The 16,498-nt window shown below is 45.9% G+C and overlaps 1 protein-coding gene across 3 annotated transcripts in view; it reads right to left on the bottom strand.

Moving 5' to 3' along the window:
- Positions 1-52: 52 nt before the first annotated feature.
- LOC125644272 (uncharacterized) overlaps positions 53-16,498 on the bottom strand; it is a 45,510-nt gene continuing 29,064 nt past the window's right edge. The window contains exons 7-10 of one of the 3 annotated variants that reach the window (XM_048867958.2): positions 9,042-9,063; positions 4,876-5,022; positions 2,449-2,505; positions 53-2,167 (exon numbers count right to left, since the gene is read on the bottom strand). In XM_048867958.2, the coding sequence (XP_048723915.2) occupies positions 4,906-5,022; positions 9,042-9,063 (139 nt within the window). In that variant the 3' untranslated portion in view covers positions 53-2,167; positions 2,449-2,505; positions 4,876-4,905. Of the gene's footprint in view, positions 2,168-2,448; positions 2,506-4,875; positions 5,023-9,041; positions 9,064-11,665; positions 11,787-14,240; positions 15,908-16,498 lie in introns of those variants that run through there. The other 2 variants (XM_075132889.1, XM_075132888.1) reach the window with 2 other exon arrangements.

Raw genomic sequence — 16,498 nt, forward strand, 5'->3', positions numbered from 1 at the left:
CATATTCAACTCAGAAATAGATGTAGGTTTCATTTTTAGAAAGTACACACTATACATTTTTAAAGTGATTTATTTTGAAAACTTTTCAGATTAGTTTTACAGCTATGTCAGAAAATGAATGATTGTTTGGTTATTTCGTTTTTTTAAATTGAAGCAGATATTGATGAAGTCATTGGGAGGTGAACTATCTCCAATTCAACAGGTTAATCATTAATATTTAGAGGATCTTCTTGCCATGCTGTATTAGGAGGAGAACATCACCAGACAGACATTTAAATTGTTTTATTTAACTAAACCAACAATGTTACGTATTCTGGATTTTTTTTCTTCAACAGCAAACATAATATTTTAACAAAACAAGCATATGAATTTTTAAATTTAGTTAAACAATCAAGTTTTTTAAAATCAGGTTTGTTTTTGTTAAAATTGTTTTTAACTAAAATAGTTAAATGAAATATTTAAAAACAAAAAACAAAAATTAAATCGACTGTGTCAGCCAGGTCACCATGAGAAACTTAAAACATTGGCTTCTGCAGCTAACTCAGTTGTTTTCACCTTCATTTCCTGTTTGTTCATGATCTGGAAAAGAAAAACAAGCTTTCCTGCTTTGTCAGGTCCCAAACGATTTCTCCGTTTGGAATGAATTAGTCCAAAGAAGAAAATATTCTTTCTACACTGGCAGAAGAAGCTACTGCTGTTGTTAAAAGTGAGATTATCACTTCAACAGTCTCTGAATCCAAGTGCTTAAGTGACTTCCACCAGTTCACTGGTGTGACTTTCTTTAAAACATCATCAGCAAACATATATTTCTTGAATGGTTCACCCTTAGCTCTGAAGTTTATTATAGTTGGCATTATGGAGGGATGATTGCTGGATGTCCATGTCATAATCAACTCCTCTTCTTCAGCAGTTAAGGTTTGACCCTGGTACTGAGAATATTTACAAGAAAATGAGCTGGAGATAGTGCTTGTCCCATTTGTTTTTTTAATGCTTGTCATTTAACTCTGTCATTGCATATTTCTCTTTCTAAGATCTCACTCAGTTCCTTCCAAATTTCATCAGCGTCATCAATAAAACAGCTATTTCCCTGCATTTTGTTTCCCTTCTGTTTCAAGGCTACAGAAACAGGCTTCAGGGTATTCAGCATGTGTTCAACATTTCTCTTAAGCCCAATGTTGAGAACTTTGGCTGTGATGGTGCCATCTATTTGTTCACGATTTTTTTCACAAACTATCATCAGATTAGACCAGTTTTTGATATAGTGCTCAAAACAGTCCACTACTGAGTTCCATCGCACGTCTTGTGGGAGAGTTAGCTTAGTTCCTCCCACCTTTTTCAGAGCAGCTACCGTAAAGTAGTTGTTACAGAAGTATTTTGCAATTTCAACAACGTTAGCCTTTATTTCTGGAACACTCAAGTCTTTGGCTAGGAGGTGCATCAAATGAGCACTGCAACCGTATGTCATAGCTTGGGAGTCCCTTCACTCTATTCTAAATTTCTCCTCTTCTTGGATACATTTGCAGCATTGTCTGTGACCAAGCTGCGAACTAGACATTTGATTTTTTTTTCACAGTTTGTTATAGCTTTTACTGCTACTTCTTGTAAGTATTCTGCTGTGTGTGCATTTCCTGATGTATCAATTGTTTCTGTAAGGAAAACATTCCCTTCTTCTGTTGTCACACAAGCACATACAACAGGATCGTTGTGGGCATTGCTCCACCATCAACACTCAGGTTAACAATTTCACCCTCTAGATTTTTTGCACACTGCTCAATTGCTCTTTCATACACTTTATCCAGCAATTTGCCTGCGACATCTGCTCTGTTGGGTGGACTGTATCCTGGTCTTAAAGACTGAACCATGTTAATGAAGTGTGGGTTCTCAATCATACGGAAAGGAGAGTTTGTTGCATAAACAAACTGGGCAATTTTTTAATCAATTACCTCTTTTTGTAATCTGCTGGTTCTTATCACAAACTTATCTATGGTTGTTTCTGAATGATGGAGACTTTTTTTTCTTTTTGCTATAGGTGATATACTGTGGCTATGTGACATACATGATGTGACTGAAACACTATCCTTGGCAGATAACTCTGAAACTATAGAAAATGATGGTGATCTTGAAGGTGGATAGTCTTCAGAATCCTGAATGTTGAGGATGGATTCTCCTAAACAAAATAAGTCAATGCAGTTATTTCATTATTACTACTATGGCTCATTTAGTATTACTAATTGCATTTACTGACACTCAGATTTACTTTAAAGCTGAAATTGTAAAAGGAAGATCTGCCTATTTCAGCTATTTATTTTTTATCACAATTGCATCTGAAATGATAGTACCACAGAGTAACAACTATATTTTTTGCTCAAACATGAGAATTCAAGACTAGTCCAGAAGGAAGACAGGCAGTCCTTAAGGAAGAAGTATGAAATAAAAAAGTTTACCAACCTGAAGATCCTGCATGTTCAGACATGTTCCTTTCATCATCTTCAACGCAGCTTCCTCCTGAGAGGGAACACTTCTCATGATGTTGTTTCTTTCAGGCAGCCAGGCCTTGCATCTTTTTTATTGCACTGTTTGCATTTTGCACGCATGCCTGTCTTACCCACAGGTAGAGGAACTTCATTAAAATATTCCCAAACTGGGTCTCTTTTACGGCCTGCTGCCATTATAGGTTTTCCCTTCTTGTGAGAGAATGGTATGGTAGATCTCAAATCAATGAAGGCTACACTCAGAAAGACCTCAAGCCTTCTGGAATATGCTGCTCAAACAGTTTCACTTTTGTTTCTACTGCCTGTTAACAAGCATGTTATCTCTAGAGACACAAATCTACAGTTTGAGAACTGCAAAACTAAGCATCTCTGATGGTATCTTCTAGAATGAGCACTGAGTCCCATTGGGTAGATAGAAAGATTAACCTAAATAATCTATACAGAAGCCCCTGGAACCCCATAAGATTGAGTTCCTAATCCATGAACTGTTGGAACTCCTTTACAAAACTTTTCTTAAACATTACATAAATATATTGTCTCATACTATAGAATTTGAATTTATAATCCCTATTCCATGATGAGATATATTTGAGCTATAATGTATCTTAATTAAAACTATCTTTAGATAGGTTTTTTCCCAAAAAAGCATTTTATCAAAAAATCCGATTTAAAGCAAAAAAATCTGATTTTTTATATATTTTTTTAAAAAATATCATTGATTTTTATCCACCCTGGTACCAACCCCCAAGAGGATGCTCTGATTCTGGAATATGAGTGGCTTTTGGTTTAGTTTAAACCCCTTCCAAAGCAACATGAACTAAACTGGAAAAAGCCACTCTTATGCCAGAAAGAGTGCCCACCAGCATAATAGCAGTTTAAATTATTACCTTAGCTCAGTGGCTCTCAACCTTTCCACACTACTGTACCCCTTTCAGGAGTTTGATTTGTCTTGCGTATCCCCAAGTTTCATCTCACTTAGAATCATAGGACTGGAAGGGACCTTGAGTCCAGTCCCCTGCATTCATGGCCGAACTAAGTATTATCTAGACCATCCCTGAAAGGTGTTTGTCTAACCTGCTCTGAAAAATCTCCAATGATGGAGATTCCACAACCTCGCTAGGCAATTTATTCCAGTGCTTAACCACCTTGACAGTTAGGAAGTTTTTCCTAATCATAGAATCATGGAAGATTAGGGTTGGAAGAGACCTCAGGAGATCATCCATTCCAACGCCCTGCTCAAAGCAGGACCAACATCAACTAAATCCTCCCAGCTAGGACTTTGTCAAGCTGTGCCTTAAAAACCTCTAAGGATGGAGATTCCACCACCTCCCTAGGTAACCCATTCCAGTGCTTCACCACCCTCCTAGTGAAATAGTGTTTCCTAATACCCAACCTAGACCTCCCCCACTGCAACTTGAGACCATTGCTCCTCGTTCTGTCTTCTGCCACCACTGAGAACAGCCTAGCTCCATCCTCTTTGCAACCCCCCTTCAGGTAGCTGAAGGCTGCTATCAAATCCCCCCTTACTCTTCTCTTCTGCAGACTAAACAAGCCCAGTTCCCTCAGTCTCTCCTTGTAAGTCATGTGCCCCAGCTCCCTGATCATTTTCGTTGCCCTCCGCAGACTCTCTCCAATTTGTCCACGTCCTTTCTGTAGTGGGGGGTCCAAAACTGGACACAGTACTCCAGATATAGCCTCACCAGTGCCGAATAGAGGGGAATAATCACTTCCCTTGATCTGCTGGCAATGCTCCTACTAATGCAGCCCAATACGCCATTACCCTTCTTGGCAACAAGGGCACACTGTTGACTCATATCCAGCTTCTCGTCCACTGTAATCCCCAGGTCCTTTTCTGAAGAGCTGCCACTTAGCCAGTCGGTCCCCAGCCTGTAGCGATGCATGGGAGTCTTCCATCCTAAGTGCAGGACTCTGCACTTGTCCTTGTTGAACCTCATCAGATTTCTTTTGGCCCAATCCTCCAATTTGTCTAGGTCACTCTGGACCCTATCCCTACCCTCCAGCCTATCTACCTTTCCCCCCAGTTTAGTGTCATCTGTGAACTTGCTGAGGATGCAATCCATCCCATCATCCAAATCATTAATAAAGACGTTGAACAAAACTGTCCCCAAGACCGACCCCTGGGGCACTCCATTTAATACCGTTAATCACTATCCGTTGAGCCCGACAATCTAGCCAGCTTTTTATCCACTTTGTAGTACGTACATCCAATCCATACTTTTTAACTTGCTGGCAAGAATACTGTGGGAGACCATATCAAAAGCTTTGCTAAAGTCAAGCTATATCACATCCACTGCTTTCCCCATATTCACAGAGCCAGTTATCTCATTATAGAAGGCAATCAGGTTGGTCAGGCATGACTTACCCTTGGTTAATCCATGTTGACTGTTTCTGATCACCTTCCTCTCCTCCAAGTGCTTCCAAATGGTTTTCTTGAGGACCTGCTCCATGATTTTTCCAGGGACTGAGATGAGGCTGACCAGTCTGTAGTTCCCTGGGTTCTCCTTCTCCCCTTTTTTAAAGATGAGCACTATATTTGCCTTTTTCCAATCATCCGGAACCTCCCCCGATCGCCATGAGTTTTCAAAGATAATGGCCAATGGCTCTACAATCACATCAGCCAATTCCCTCAGCACCTTCGGATGCATTAGATCTGGACTCATGGACTTGTGCATGTCCAGCTTTTCTAAATAGTTCTTAACCTGTTCTTTCACCACTGAGGGCTTCTCACCTCCTCCCCATACCGTGTTGCCCAGGACAGCAGTGTGGGAGCTGATCTTGTCGGTGAAGACTGAGGCAAAAAAAGCATGGAGTACTTCAGCTTTTTCCACATCATCTGTCACTAGGTTGCCTCCCCCATTCATTAAGGGTCCCACACTTTCCCTGACCTTTTTCTTGTTGCTAACATACCTGTAGAAACCCTTCTTGTTACCCTTCACATTCCTTGCTAGCTGCAACTCCAGTTGTGTTTTGGCCTTCCTGATTACACCCCTGCATGCTCGAGCAATATTTTTATGTCCAACCTAAACCTCCCTTGCTGCAATTTAAGCCCATTGCTTCTTGTCCTATCCTCAGAGGTTAAGAAGAACAATTTTTCTCCCTCTTCCTTGTAACAACATTTTTTGTACTTGAAAACTGTTATCATGTCTCCCCTCAGTCTTCTCTTTTCCAGACTAAACAAACCCAATTTTTTCAATCTTTCCTCATGGGTCATGTTTTCTAGACCTTTAATCATTTTTGTTGCTCTTCTCTGGATTTTCTCTAATTTGTCCACATCTTTCCTAAAATATGGCGCCTAGAACTGGACACAATACTCCAGTTTAGGCCTAATCAGCGCGGAGTAGAGCAGAAGAATTACTTCTCGTATCTTGCTTACAACACTCCATGTTGTCCAGATGCCAGACCATCGCCTCCCAAAACAGGTCCTGTTCTCTCAGCTGAAAGAAGGGTACCGTAATGTGGGTGGACAACGGAAGTGTTATAAGGACTTACTGAAGAACAACCTAAAAAAGTGTAATATTGACATTGACACTTGGGAGACACTTGCCCAGGATCACTTAAAATGGAGTGAAGTCCTATGTGGTGGTCCCCTGCATTTTGAACTTGCTTGCCGACAAGCCGAAGAGGACAAGAGGCGAAGGAGGAAGGAGAGACTGGCTCCCAGTCATGGTCAATGGCCTCCTGCTGAGCCTGAAAACATCTGCCCTCATTGTAATAGAACTTGTGGTTCAAGGACTGGCCTTATTAGCCACCTGAGGACCCATAACTCCCATGGAAGATGATCATACTCGGTAACAAGTGATCGCCCATCATCATCACATCCCAGAATGATGTTTGCTTTTTTTGCAACAATGTTACACTGATGACTCATATTTAGCTTGTGATCCACTATGATCCCCAGATCCCTTTCCACAGTACTCCTTCCTAGGCAGTCATTTCCCATTTTGTATATATGCAATGTATTATTCCTACCCATGTGTAGTCCTTTGCATTTGTCCTTAGTGAATTTCATCCTATTTACATCAGACCATTTCTCCAGTTTGTCCAGATTATTTTGAATGATAATCCTATCCTCCAAAGCACTTGCAACCCCTCCCAGCTTGGTATCGTCCGCAAACTTTATAAGAGTACTCTGTATGCCATTCTCTAAATCACTGATGAAGATATTGAACAGAACCGGACCAAGAACCAATCCATGCAGGACCCCACTTGTTATGCTCTTCCAGCATGACTGTGAACTACTGATAATTACTCTCTGGGAACGGTTTTCTAACCAGTTATGCACCCACCTTATTGTAGCTCCATCTGGTTGCATTTCCCTAGTTTGTTTATGAGAAGGTCATGCAAGACAGTATCAAAATCTTTACTAAAGCCAAGATATACCACATCTACCATTTCCCTCTGTGACAGGGTGTCTGCCCCTGGCCCTGATAGGGTTAAAATCCGGCCTGGAGGGCTGCAAGGAAACAGCCAATTAGGGCAGTGGCTGCAGCTAATTCGGGTGGCGGCTGGACCAGCCAATCAGGGCCCAGCCGGTCCATATAAAAGGAAGCTGCAGGCCAGAGCAGGGCAGTCTGTTGCAGGAAGCCCAAGGGAGAGGACTGACTTCTTAGAGGGCTTCAGAACTATCACAGTTAATAGGGTTGCTAGGACTTGCAGGCCTGAGGCCCTGGGAAGAGGGTAAAGGAGCCATAGGTAGGAGCCATAGGTGCTGGGGCTGCAAGGAAGTGGCCCAGGGGATTGAGACAGACTGGTGGAGAAAGAAAGGAGGGGCAGTGGGAAGCTGTTGTTTATAGGGTCCTTGAGCTGGGAACCAGACTAGTGGGTGGGTCTGGGTCTCTCTCCTTGCTGCTGAAGAAGCAGTCTGGCTGTGGACTGCCATGCTGCTGTGAGAAGCAGCTAGACTGTTGTGGAAGGATTGTGACAAGCCTGGAAGGCTGTGCCATGAAGCAGAGGCAGTGAGAGTGGAACTGTGGTGGGTCTGCAGGTTGAGATGAGGATGGGAGAGCCACTACAACTGGAGGGCACACCTGCTGACGATAGAGCTAATTCCCAAAATGGCCCGCAGGAGATGCCAGTGTGGTGAGTGACCTCATGACACCCCCTATCCACAAGATTTGTTATCCTGTAAAAGAATGCTATCAGGCTGGTTTGACACAATTTGTTCTTGACAAATCCATGCTGACTGTCACTTATCACCTTCTTATCTTCTAGATGTTTGCAAGTTAAAAACTACTTGCTTACAAAATCAGATATAAAAAGACAAAAGTGTCACAGCACATTATTACTGAAATTGCTTACCTTCTCATTTTTATCATAGAATTATAAAATAAATCAATTGGAACATAAATATTATACTTTCTTTCAGTGTATAGTATATAGAGAAGTATAAAGTAATTGTCTGTATGAAATTTTAGTTCGTGCTGACTTGCTAGTGCTTTCGATGTAGCCTGTTGTAAAAGTAGGCAAATATCTAAACTAGTTGATGTACCCCCTGGAAGAACTCTGCATGCCCCCTGGGGTTATGCATACCCCTGGTTCAGAACCACTGCCTTATCTTATCCTGGCATAGCATTCCCATGTAAACAAAGCCCTAAGGGATAATCTAGCATCAGGACCCAATGTTGCACAGCCTCATCTGCAACTGACTTCAACAGGAGTCCAAGGCATTCAGCGGTGGAGGCTAATTTAGCTTCTAGTACCTACGTGAAATAGGTGTTGCTCCAACAAGGGGGTTACTGATGCAGAGAGTGGTTGAAGGCCTGACTCTCAGAGGTGACACTGAAGAGAGTCTGGGGTGCTCAATGCCTTAGAAAAATCAAGCCCTAAGTGACCTGAGGTCTCGTAGTGAATCTAGGCACAGCCAGCTCTCAATTTCCAGGCTCATGCTCTGACACTGGGGGGACACCCTTCTGAACTACATCTGCCTGAGGCAGTGTTTCCCAAACTTGGGATACCGCTTGTTCAGGGAAATCCCCTGGTGGGCCGGGCCGGTTTGTTTACCTGCAGTGTAATGGGTTCGGCCGATTGCAGCTCCCATTGGCCGCGGTTCGCCACTTCCTCAGCCCCCATTGGCCTGCAGCAGTGAACCGTGGCCAGTGGGAGCTGTGATGGGCCGAACCTGCAGACACGGCAGGTAAACAAACCAGCCTGGCCCGCCAGGGGCTTTCCCTGAACAAGCAACGTCCCAAGTTTGGGAAATGCTGGTCTGAGGGAACATCTGTGCAGCAAAAAATCCCATCTATGGCAGTGAGTCTCAGAGCTCAGGTCAACTGACTTGGGCTCGCTGGGCTCATGCTACAGGACTAAAAACAGCATGTAGATGTTTGGGCTTGGGCTGGAGCCGCTCTGAGCCCCAGCAAGGAGACAGGTTTTCTGTGCAACCACAGAACAAAAGACAGCTCCTGCCCCAAGAAACTTACAATCTAATGTGCCTCATTAAACTTGCTCAGGCTTTCCCCAGTCCTGGCTTTGAATGAAGCTCTGTGGCTATATTAAAAACAAAAGAACAAAGTGTCCAAAAGTACTTACCGGCTCATATATCTCCTCCTCCCTAGAACAGAATGTTACAGACATTAGAACAGGTCACAACTGCTGGAGTTTCAGTGACTTGATTTCAAACTGGGGGTTGAAAAAGCTTTGGATGAGAAGCGGATTCAGTGTATGCTGAAACTTTGGGCCTGTATTGGAGTGGAAAGATGGAGCAAGCATGCAGGCCTTTGTGAGGAGAGGGGAGCATGGAGCTCTCTGAGCATTGTGGGGGGTGAGGATCAGACTTTGGGCGGACAAAGTGGAGCCTGGGAAGGGAGTGGTTATAACATTTGATTTCATTCTATGAGAAGCTTCTCCCAGAGGCACTTGCGTGAAAGCCTTCTAAACTACATTTAATAGCGGGATGTTGGGTGCTTACCTGCTGGATAGCCCCATCTGAGCCATCTCCCATCTGAGCCATCTCCTGTCAGGATCATCATCCTCTGAAATGGATGGGATGAGGACACATGCAGAAACACTGTGCTCAATTCTTATACCACTTTAGTTACTTAGTAACTCTCCACCAGCCTGGGCTTTACAGGTGGAGTGACAATGCTCAGTGTGGACTAAGGGCGTCAGAGCTGGACAAAGATCACCCTCCTATTTCAGAAGCTACCAAATCATGCCCCAAAGGCTACTCTCTCAGGTTGTGATTCTGCTCCCATTAACACCAATGTGATTGATCTCAATGGCACACAAGTGGGCCCATATTGGCCACCATGGTAGCTCTGGCTGAGAAGGTGGGTTTGTGGAAGACAATATGCAGTCACATGTTCACTCTGCTGTAGATCCAGGCACTTGCTGCACTCCTGCCTTATACAGAGGCTCGTGAGAAGTGAGGGTTTTTTCCCAAGTAATTTGTACCCAGATCATTCTCAGCTGGGGGTAAAGGGGCTGGGCACAAATAGAGTTTCCCTCAGGTCATTCCCTTGTGGGGAGGGGCAGATTACTCCCCTCAAAGAACAAATCCCACATGGAGCTAAGCAGTAGCCTGGGGAGGCCAGGGTTGTAATGCAGAAGCCCTGTGTCTTTGTACTGCCTTCACAGCCCTGGGGCTACTCCAGTAGAGCCATGCACCTCTCTTGGCTGTGATACTAGAAGGAATGGGGTGGGAGTACAGCCAGACCTTGATCATCCACAGAATCTGGCCCATAAAATTATTTTCCATGGACACTCCTTTGAAATAATGCTCCTGTTTCTGGGAAGCCCCAGGCCAAGTTCCCCTATGTTATGGTCAAGGGATAGCTGCACCTTTGACCCCTCTCTAGTCTCTGAGTGCGCCCTGCTCAGGTGTGAGGCCTCGTGCCTTCACCCATCGTGGGGTGGAATCCCACAATTCCCCCACTCTCAGACCATGTCTCTGGGGCACAGCCCTTCATGCTAGCTGTGAGTTCTCAGCAGGCCTGGCTCTGTTTGGCACCTGCAAGCACTTCCCTTCAGGAGCTGTAGCACACAGCAACCAGCCAGCCTTCTGAAACCAAAGCACTTTTAATCTCAGGAGCACAGCATGTCTTCTTACCTAAAGCTTACCAACCTGCAGCCTGCCTGTATCTCCCCTGCACAGCTTACTGACAGCTCAACCTCTCCTCTCTAGAGTCACTTTGTAACGATTCCGCCTTTTGGGTCAGCCTGTTTCCAGCGTGGGCAGACAAACCGGCTACTTTGGCTGAAACCCGGACTTATCTTTACGACTACTAGATCAAGTCTTGTTCTTAAACTCTGACACTTGTAGCAGGTAGTGTTCTCTGGAGTGATTGTGTTGCATGCCTGCTTGGCACCTGCACACAGACACTCCGCAGGGCTAAAGCCCAGAGCCCCAAATGGGAGGGTGGCCCTCCAGAAAATAATCTTTGAGAATTTAAACCCTGTATACAGTAAATATTTCCCATGACTCGCTCATATAGTCGCATGGTTGGACTCACCATAGTGCTGGGGAGCCTCTGCCTGTGGTTTCAGTGAGTAGGAAGGAAAAGGGACATTGTTTGAGAGCATCAGACAAAGAAAATTTACAACACAACAAGGTAGCAGGTGACACTTGCCGTGATCCACTGGAATCTCCTGAACCTTTTTGGACAGTAATTGGGGAGACTTTCTAGAAGCAAGCCAAAGGGCCTGGCCTTCTATGGCTCATGAACTCCCAAGGGCAAGGGGCAAACTCTTGGCGGCTGGAAGCCCTATGGTTAGTTTAGACCATCTTCAATAGATGGTCCTGGGAGCAGCCTACTCATATGCTGCCATTGAACAAGGCCAATGAGCTGAAAGGACCTTTATCTGTCAACTGTTAAGGCAACAATATCCATCTAGAGTCTCACTAGATCCCTTCGCTAGATGCTAGCTAGCTGATCTAGGCATGGGAAGTGAGACCTGGAGAGCAGCAAAGAACTGGGATTACTGCACCTCCTGGCCTGAACCCTCATTCTTAGCTACTTAACGCAAGATTCTCCACTGCTGTCAAATGTCCCCCTGCTCTCAAAAGAGAGTGTCTCCTGGTAACAAATCAGTGACACTCCTCCACCCCTTTCATGCAGAGGGAGATGGAACCCACCACCCCAACTCTGCTCTGGGGCCCACTGGTGAATGCACTTGAAAGACAGACATTCAGTCTTGCTAGGAAATTGTGCTGGTGCCCCTCATTCCCAGTTAAAAGCGGGGAATGGCTTCTGAGCAATGTGCTGTTTAATGGACAAGAAACTCATGGAGACACATGTTGTACTCACAAACCACTCTGAGCTGCACGGAGGACACCTAGGAGAGAGCAGCACACATCAGAATATGCCATGCATGCTAGGAATTTCACAAGCTCCAAAGCCTAGGTGCTGAGGATCAAGTGAGGGGAATATTATTTTATGCAGCCTTTGGCCTATTGATGGAAGAATAAAGTTTTCTGGGGAATGGTGAAGGGGTAAATATAGAAAGCTCCTTTAAAGGCCTAACCCTGAGTAGTGCTGAGCACCTTCAACTCCCATTAATATCAACAGGACTTGAGGACACTTCGGCTCAGATCTTCAAAGTATTTAGGCACATTACTCCCATTGAGATTAATAGGAGTTAGGTACCTAAATACCTTAGAGGATCTAAGCCTCAGTACCTTGCAGAATCAGGTGGACCTGCAGGCTGTGTGCTCATTAACATCAATAGAGTTAGGGTATGTCTACACTACAAAATTAGGTCGATATTATAGAAGTCGATTTTTAGAAATTGATTTTATACAGTCGATTGCGTATGTTCACACTAAGCGCATTAAGTCGGTGGACTGCGTCCTCACTACCGTGGCTAGCATCGACTTATGGAGCGGTGCACTGTGGGTAGCTATCCCACAGTTCCCACAGTCTCCGCCGCCCATTGGAATTCTGGGTTAAGCTCCCAATGCCTGATGGGGCAAAAACATTGTCGCAGGTGGTTTTGGGTACATGTCATCAGTCGCCCCTTCCTCCGTGAAAGCAATAGCAGACAATCGTTTTGCGTCTATTTTCCGTGCGGACATCATACTGCTTTCAGCAGACAGTGCCGTAAGACTGCTAAACGTCGTCATCCACCGCTTCCGCTGCAACTCTGTTCTGCTGATTTTGTCTCAATAGCGAATTTCTCCATGTTGTCTATCATGGGCTCCCGGGTACGTGTGTTCTGCCTCGGGAAATGTGCGTGGTGCTAACCGTTGTCATCCACCGCTTCCACTGCAACTCTGCTCTCATGAATCCACCTTACAGGTCCTCTCATCATTCTCTATAAATATCTATTCTCATGGCATCCGTCATCAGCCACCACTTCCGCTGCAACTCTGCTCTTCTCCAGATGCCATACCATGGCAAGCATGGAGCCCGCTCAGATCACCACGGCAGTTATGAGCATTGTAAACACCTCGTGCATTATCCTGCAGTATGTGCAGAACCAGAACCTGCAAAAGCAGGCAAGGAGGTGACAGCAGCGCCGTGATGAGAGAGATGAGGACATGGACACAGACTTCTCTCAAAGTACGGGCCCCAGCAATTTGGACATCCTGGTGGCAATGAGGCAGGCTCATGCTGTGGAATGCTGATTCTGGGCCCTGGGAGACTGGTGGGACCGCATAGTGTTGCAGGTCTGGGATGATTCCCAGTGGCTGCGAAACTTTCGCATGCGTAAAGGCACTTTCATGGAACTTTGTGACTTGCTTTCCCCTGCCCTGAAGTGCAAGAATACCAAAATGAGAGCAGCCCTCACAGTTCACGAGCGAGTGGCAATAGCCCTCTGGAAGCTTGCAACGCCAGACAGCTACCGGTCAGTCGGGAATCAATTTGGAGTGGGCAAATCTACTGTGGGGGCTGCTGTGCGGCAAGTAGCCAGCGCAATCACTGAGCTGCTGCTATCAAGGGTAGTGACTCTGGGAAATGTGCAGGTCATAGTGGATGGCTTTGTTGCAATGGGATTTCCTAACTGTGGTGGGGCGATAGATGGAACGCATATCCCTATTGTGGGACCGGACCACTTTGGCAGCCAGTACGTAAACCACAAGGGGTACTTTTCAATGGTGCTGCAAGCACTGGTGGATCACAAGAGACGTTTCACTGACATCAACTTGGGATGGCCAGGAAAGGTACATGACGCTCGCATCTTCAGGAACTCTGGTCTGTTTGAACAGCTGCAGGAAGGGACTTACTTCCCAGACCAGAAAATAACTTTTGGGGATGTTGAAATGCCTATAGTTATCCTTGGGGACCCAGCCTACCCCTTAATGCCATGGCTCATGAAGCCGTACACAGGCACCCTGGACAGTAGTCAGGAGCTGTTCAACTACAGGCTGAGCAAGTGCAGAGTGGTGGTAGAATGTGCATTTGGACATTTAAAGGCGCGCTGGTGCAGTTTACTGACTCGGTTAGACTTCAGCAAAACCAATATTCCCATTGTTATTGCTGTTTGCTGTGTGCTCCACAATATCTGTGAGAGTAAGGGGGAGACTTTTATGGCGGGGTGGGAGGTTAAGGCAAATCACCTGGCCACTGATTACATGCAGCCAGACACCAGCATGATTAGAAGAGCACAGTAGGGCGTGCTGCACATCAGAGAAGCTGTGAAAACCAGTTTCATGACTATCCAGTCTACAGTGTGACAGTTCTGTTTGTTTCTCCTTGATGAAAACCCGCCCCCTTGGTTCACTCTACTTCCCTGTAAGCCAACCGCCCTCCCCCTCTTTGATCACCGCTTGCAGAGGCAATAAAGTCATTGTTGTTTCAAAATCATGTATTCTTTATTAATTCATCACACAAATAGGGCGATAACTGCCAAGGTAGCCTGGGAGGGGTGGGGGAGGAGGGAAGCACTGAGTGAGGCGGTGGATGAGGGGAGGAGGGAAGGACAAGGCCACACTGCACTTCAAAACTTATTGAATGCCAGCCTTCTGTTGCTTGGGCAGTCCTCTGGGGTGGAGTGGTTGGGTGCCCGGAGGCCCCCCGCATGTTGGGTGAGGAAGCTATGGAACTTGAGGAGGAGGGCAGACGGTTACATAGGGGCTGCAGCAGTGGTCTGTGCTCCTGCTGCCTTTCCTGCAGCTCCACCAGACACCGGAGCATATCAGTTTGATCCCCCAGTAGCCTCAATATTGCATCCTGTCTCCTCTCATCATGCTGCCGCCACCTCTCCTCTTGCTCCCGCAACCTCTCATCTTGCTCGTCCCTCCTGTCCTCGTGTTCATTTTCTGCTTTCCTGGACTCTGCCATTGTTTGCCTCCACGCATTCTGCTGGGCTCTTTCAGTGCAGGAGGACTGCCTGAGCTCAGAGAACATTTCATCATGAGTGCAGTTTTTTCAACTTCTTATCTGCGCTAGCTTCTGGGACGGAGATCGATCATAGAATATCAGAGTTGGAAGGGACCTCTGGAGGCCATCTAGTCCAACCCCCTGCCCAGAGCAGGACCAATCCCAACTAAATCATCCCAGCCAGGGCTTTGTCAAGCCTGACCTTAAAAACTTCTAAGGAAGGGGATTCCACCACCTCCCTAAGTAACGCATTCCAGTGTTTCACCACCCTCCTAGTGAAAAAGTTTTTCTTAATATCCAACCTAAATCTCCCCCACTGCAACTTGAGACAATTACTCCTTGTCCTGTCATCTGCTATTACTGAGAATAGTCTAGATCCATCCTCTTTGGATCCACCTTTCAGGTAGTTGAAAGCAGCTATCAAATCCCCCCTCATTCTTCTCTTCTGCAGACTAAACAATCCCAGTTCCCTCAGCCTCTCCTCATAAGTCATGTGTTCCAGACCCCTAACCATTTTTGTTGCCCTTTGCTGGACTCTCTCCAATTTCTCCACATCCTTCTTGTAGTGTGGAGCCCAAAACTGGACACAGTACTCCAGATGAGGCCTCACCAACGTCGAATAGAGGGGAACGATCACGTCCGTTGATCTGCTGGCAATGCCCCTACTTATACATCCCAAAATGCCATTGGCCTTCTTGGCAACAAGGGCACACTGTTGACTCATATCCAGCTTCTCGTCCACTGTCACCCCTAGGTCCTTCTCCGCAGAACTGCTGCCTAGCCATTCGGTCCCTAGTCTGTAGCGGTGCATTGGATTCTTCCGTCCTAAGTGCAGGACTCTGCACTTGTCCTTGTTGAACCTCATCAGATTTCTTTTGGCCCAGTCCTCCAATTTGTCTAGGTCCCTCTTTATCCTATCCCTACCCTCCAGCTTATCTACCACTCCTCCCAGTTTAGTGTCATCTGCAAACTTGCTGAGGGTGCAATCCACACCATCCTCCAGATCATTTATGAAGATATTGAACAAAACCGGCCCGAGGACCAACCCTTGGGGCACTCCACTTGATACTGGCTGCCATCTAGACATGGAACCATTGATCCATGATGATAGGGGGAGCATTGAAACATTTGCAGCTGCGGGAGGAAAAAAAGGGAGAGTAGTATTTAAAGAGACACATTTTAGCGAACAGTGGGTAGACTCTTTCATGGTGAACCAACCTGTTAACATTACATAGCACATGTGTTTTCAGTACAAGGTCACATTTTGCCTCTTATATTGAGGGCCTGCCGGTTTGGTATGAGAGATCACACACGCAGGGCTGGGCAACAGAATTCGGCTTGCAGGCAGCCATGGTAAGCCACAGTCTTTCGGCTTCTTCAACCTTCATAACATGTGGGAATGGTTTCAAACAGCAGGGCCCACCTTTCCCATACCAAGCACCCGTTGGGTTGGCTATTTAAAAGGAGGGGCTGAGGTTTTTGGGTTAACATGCAGCACAAACCCAACTAACCTCCCGCCCCCAATTCTCTGGAATGATAACCCCTCCTCCCACCGGGTGACTAGTATCAGGGAAGATCCCTTCCAGCCAAATACGAACAGCTCAGCATGAATGGGCCGCCCCCACCCCACCGCATGGCTAAAAGCGGGGATGATTTCTTTTCGACCACAGGCAAACAGCCCAGCAGGAATGGCCACCTCTGAATGTCCCCTTAATAATGTCCCTG

The sequence above is a fragment of the Caretta caretta genome, chromosome 10 (genome assembly GCF_965140235.1).
Source record: "Caretta caretta isolate rCarCar2 chromosome 10, rCarCar1.hap1, whole genome shotgun sequence".
NCBI classification, from domain to species: domain Eukaryota; kingdom Metazoa; phylum Chordata; order Testudines; family Cheloniidae; genus Caretta; species Caretta caretta.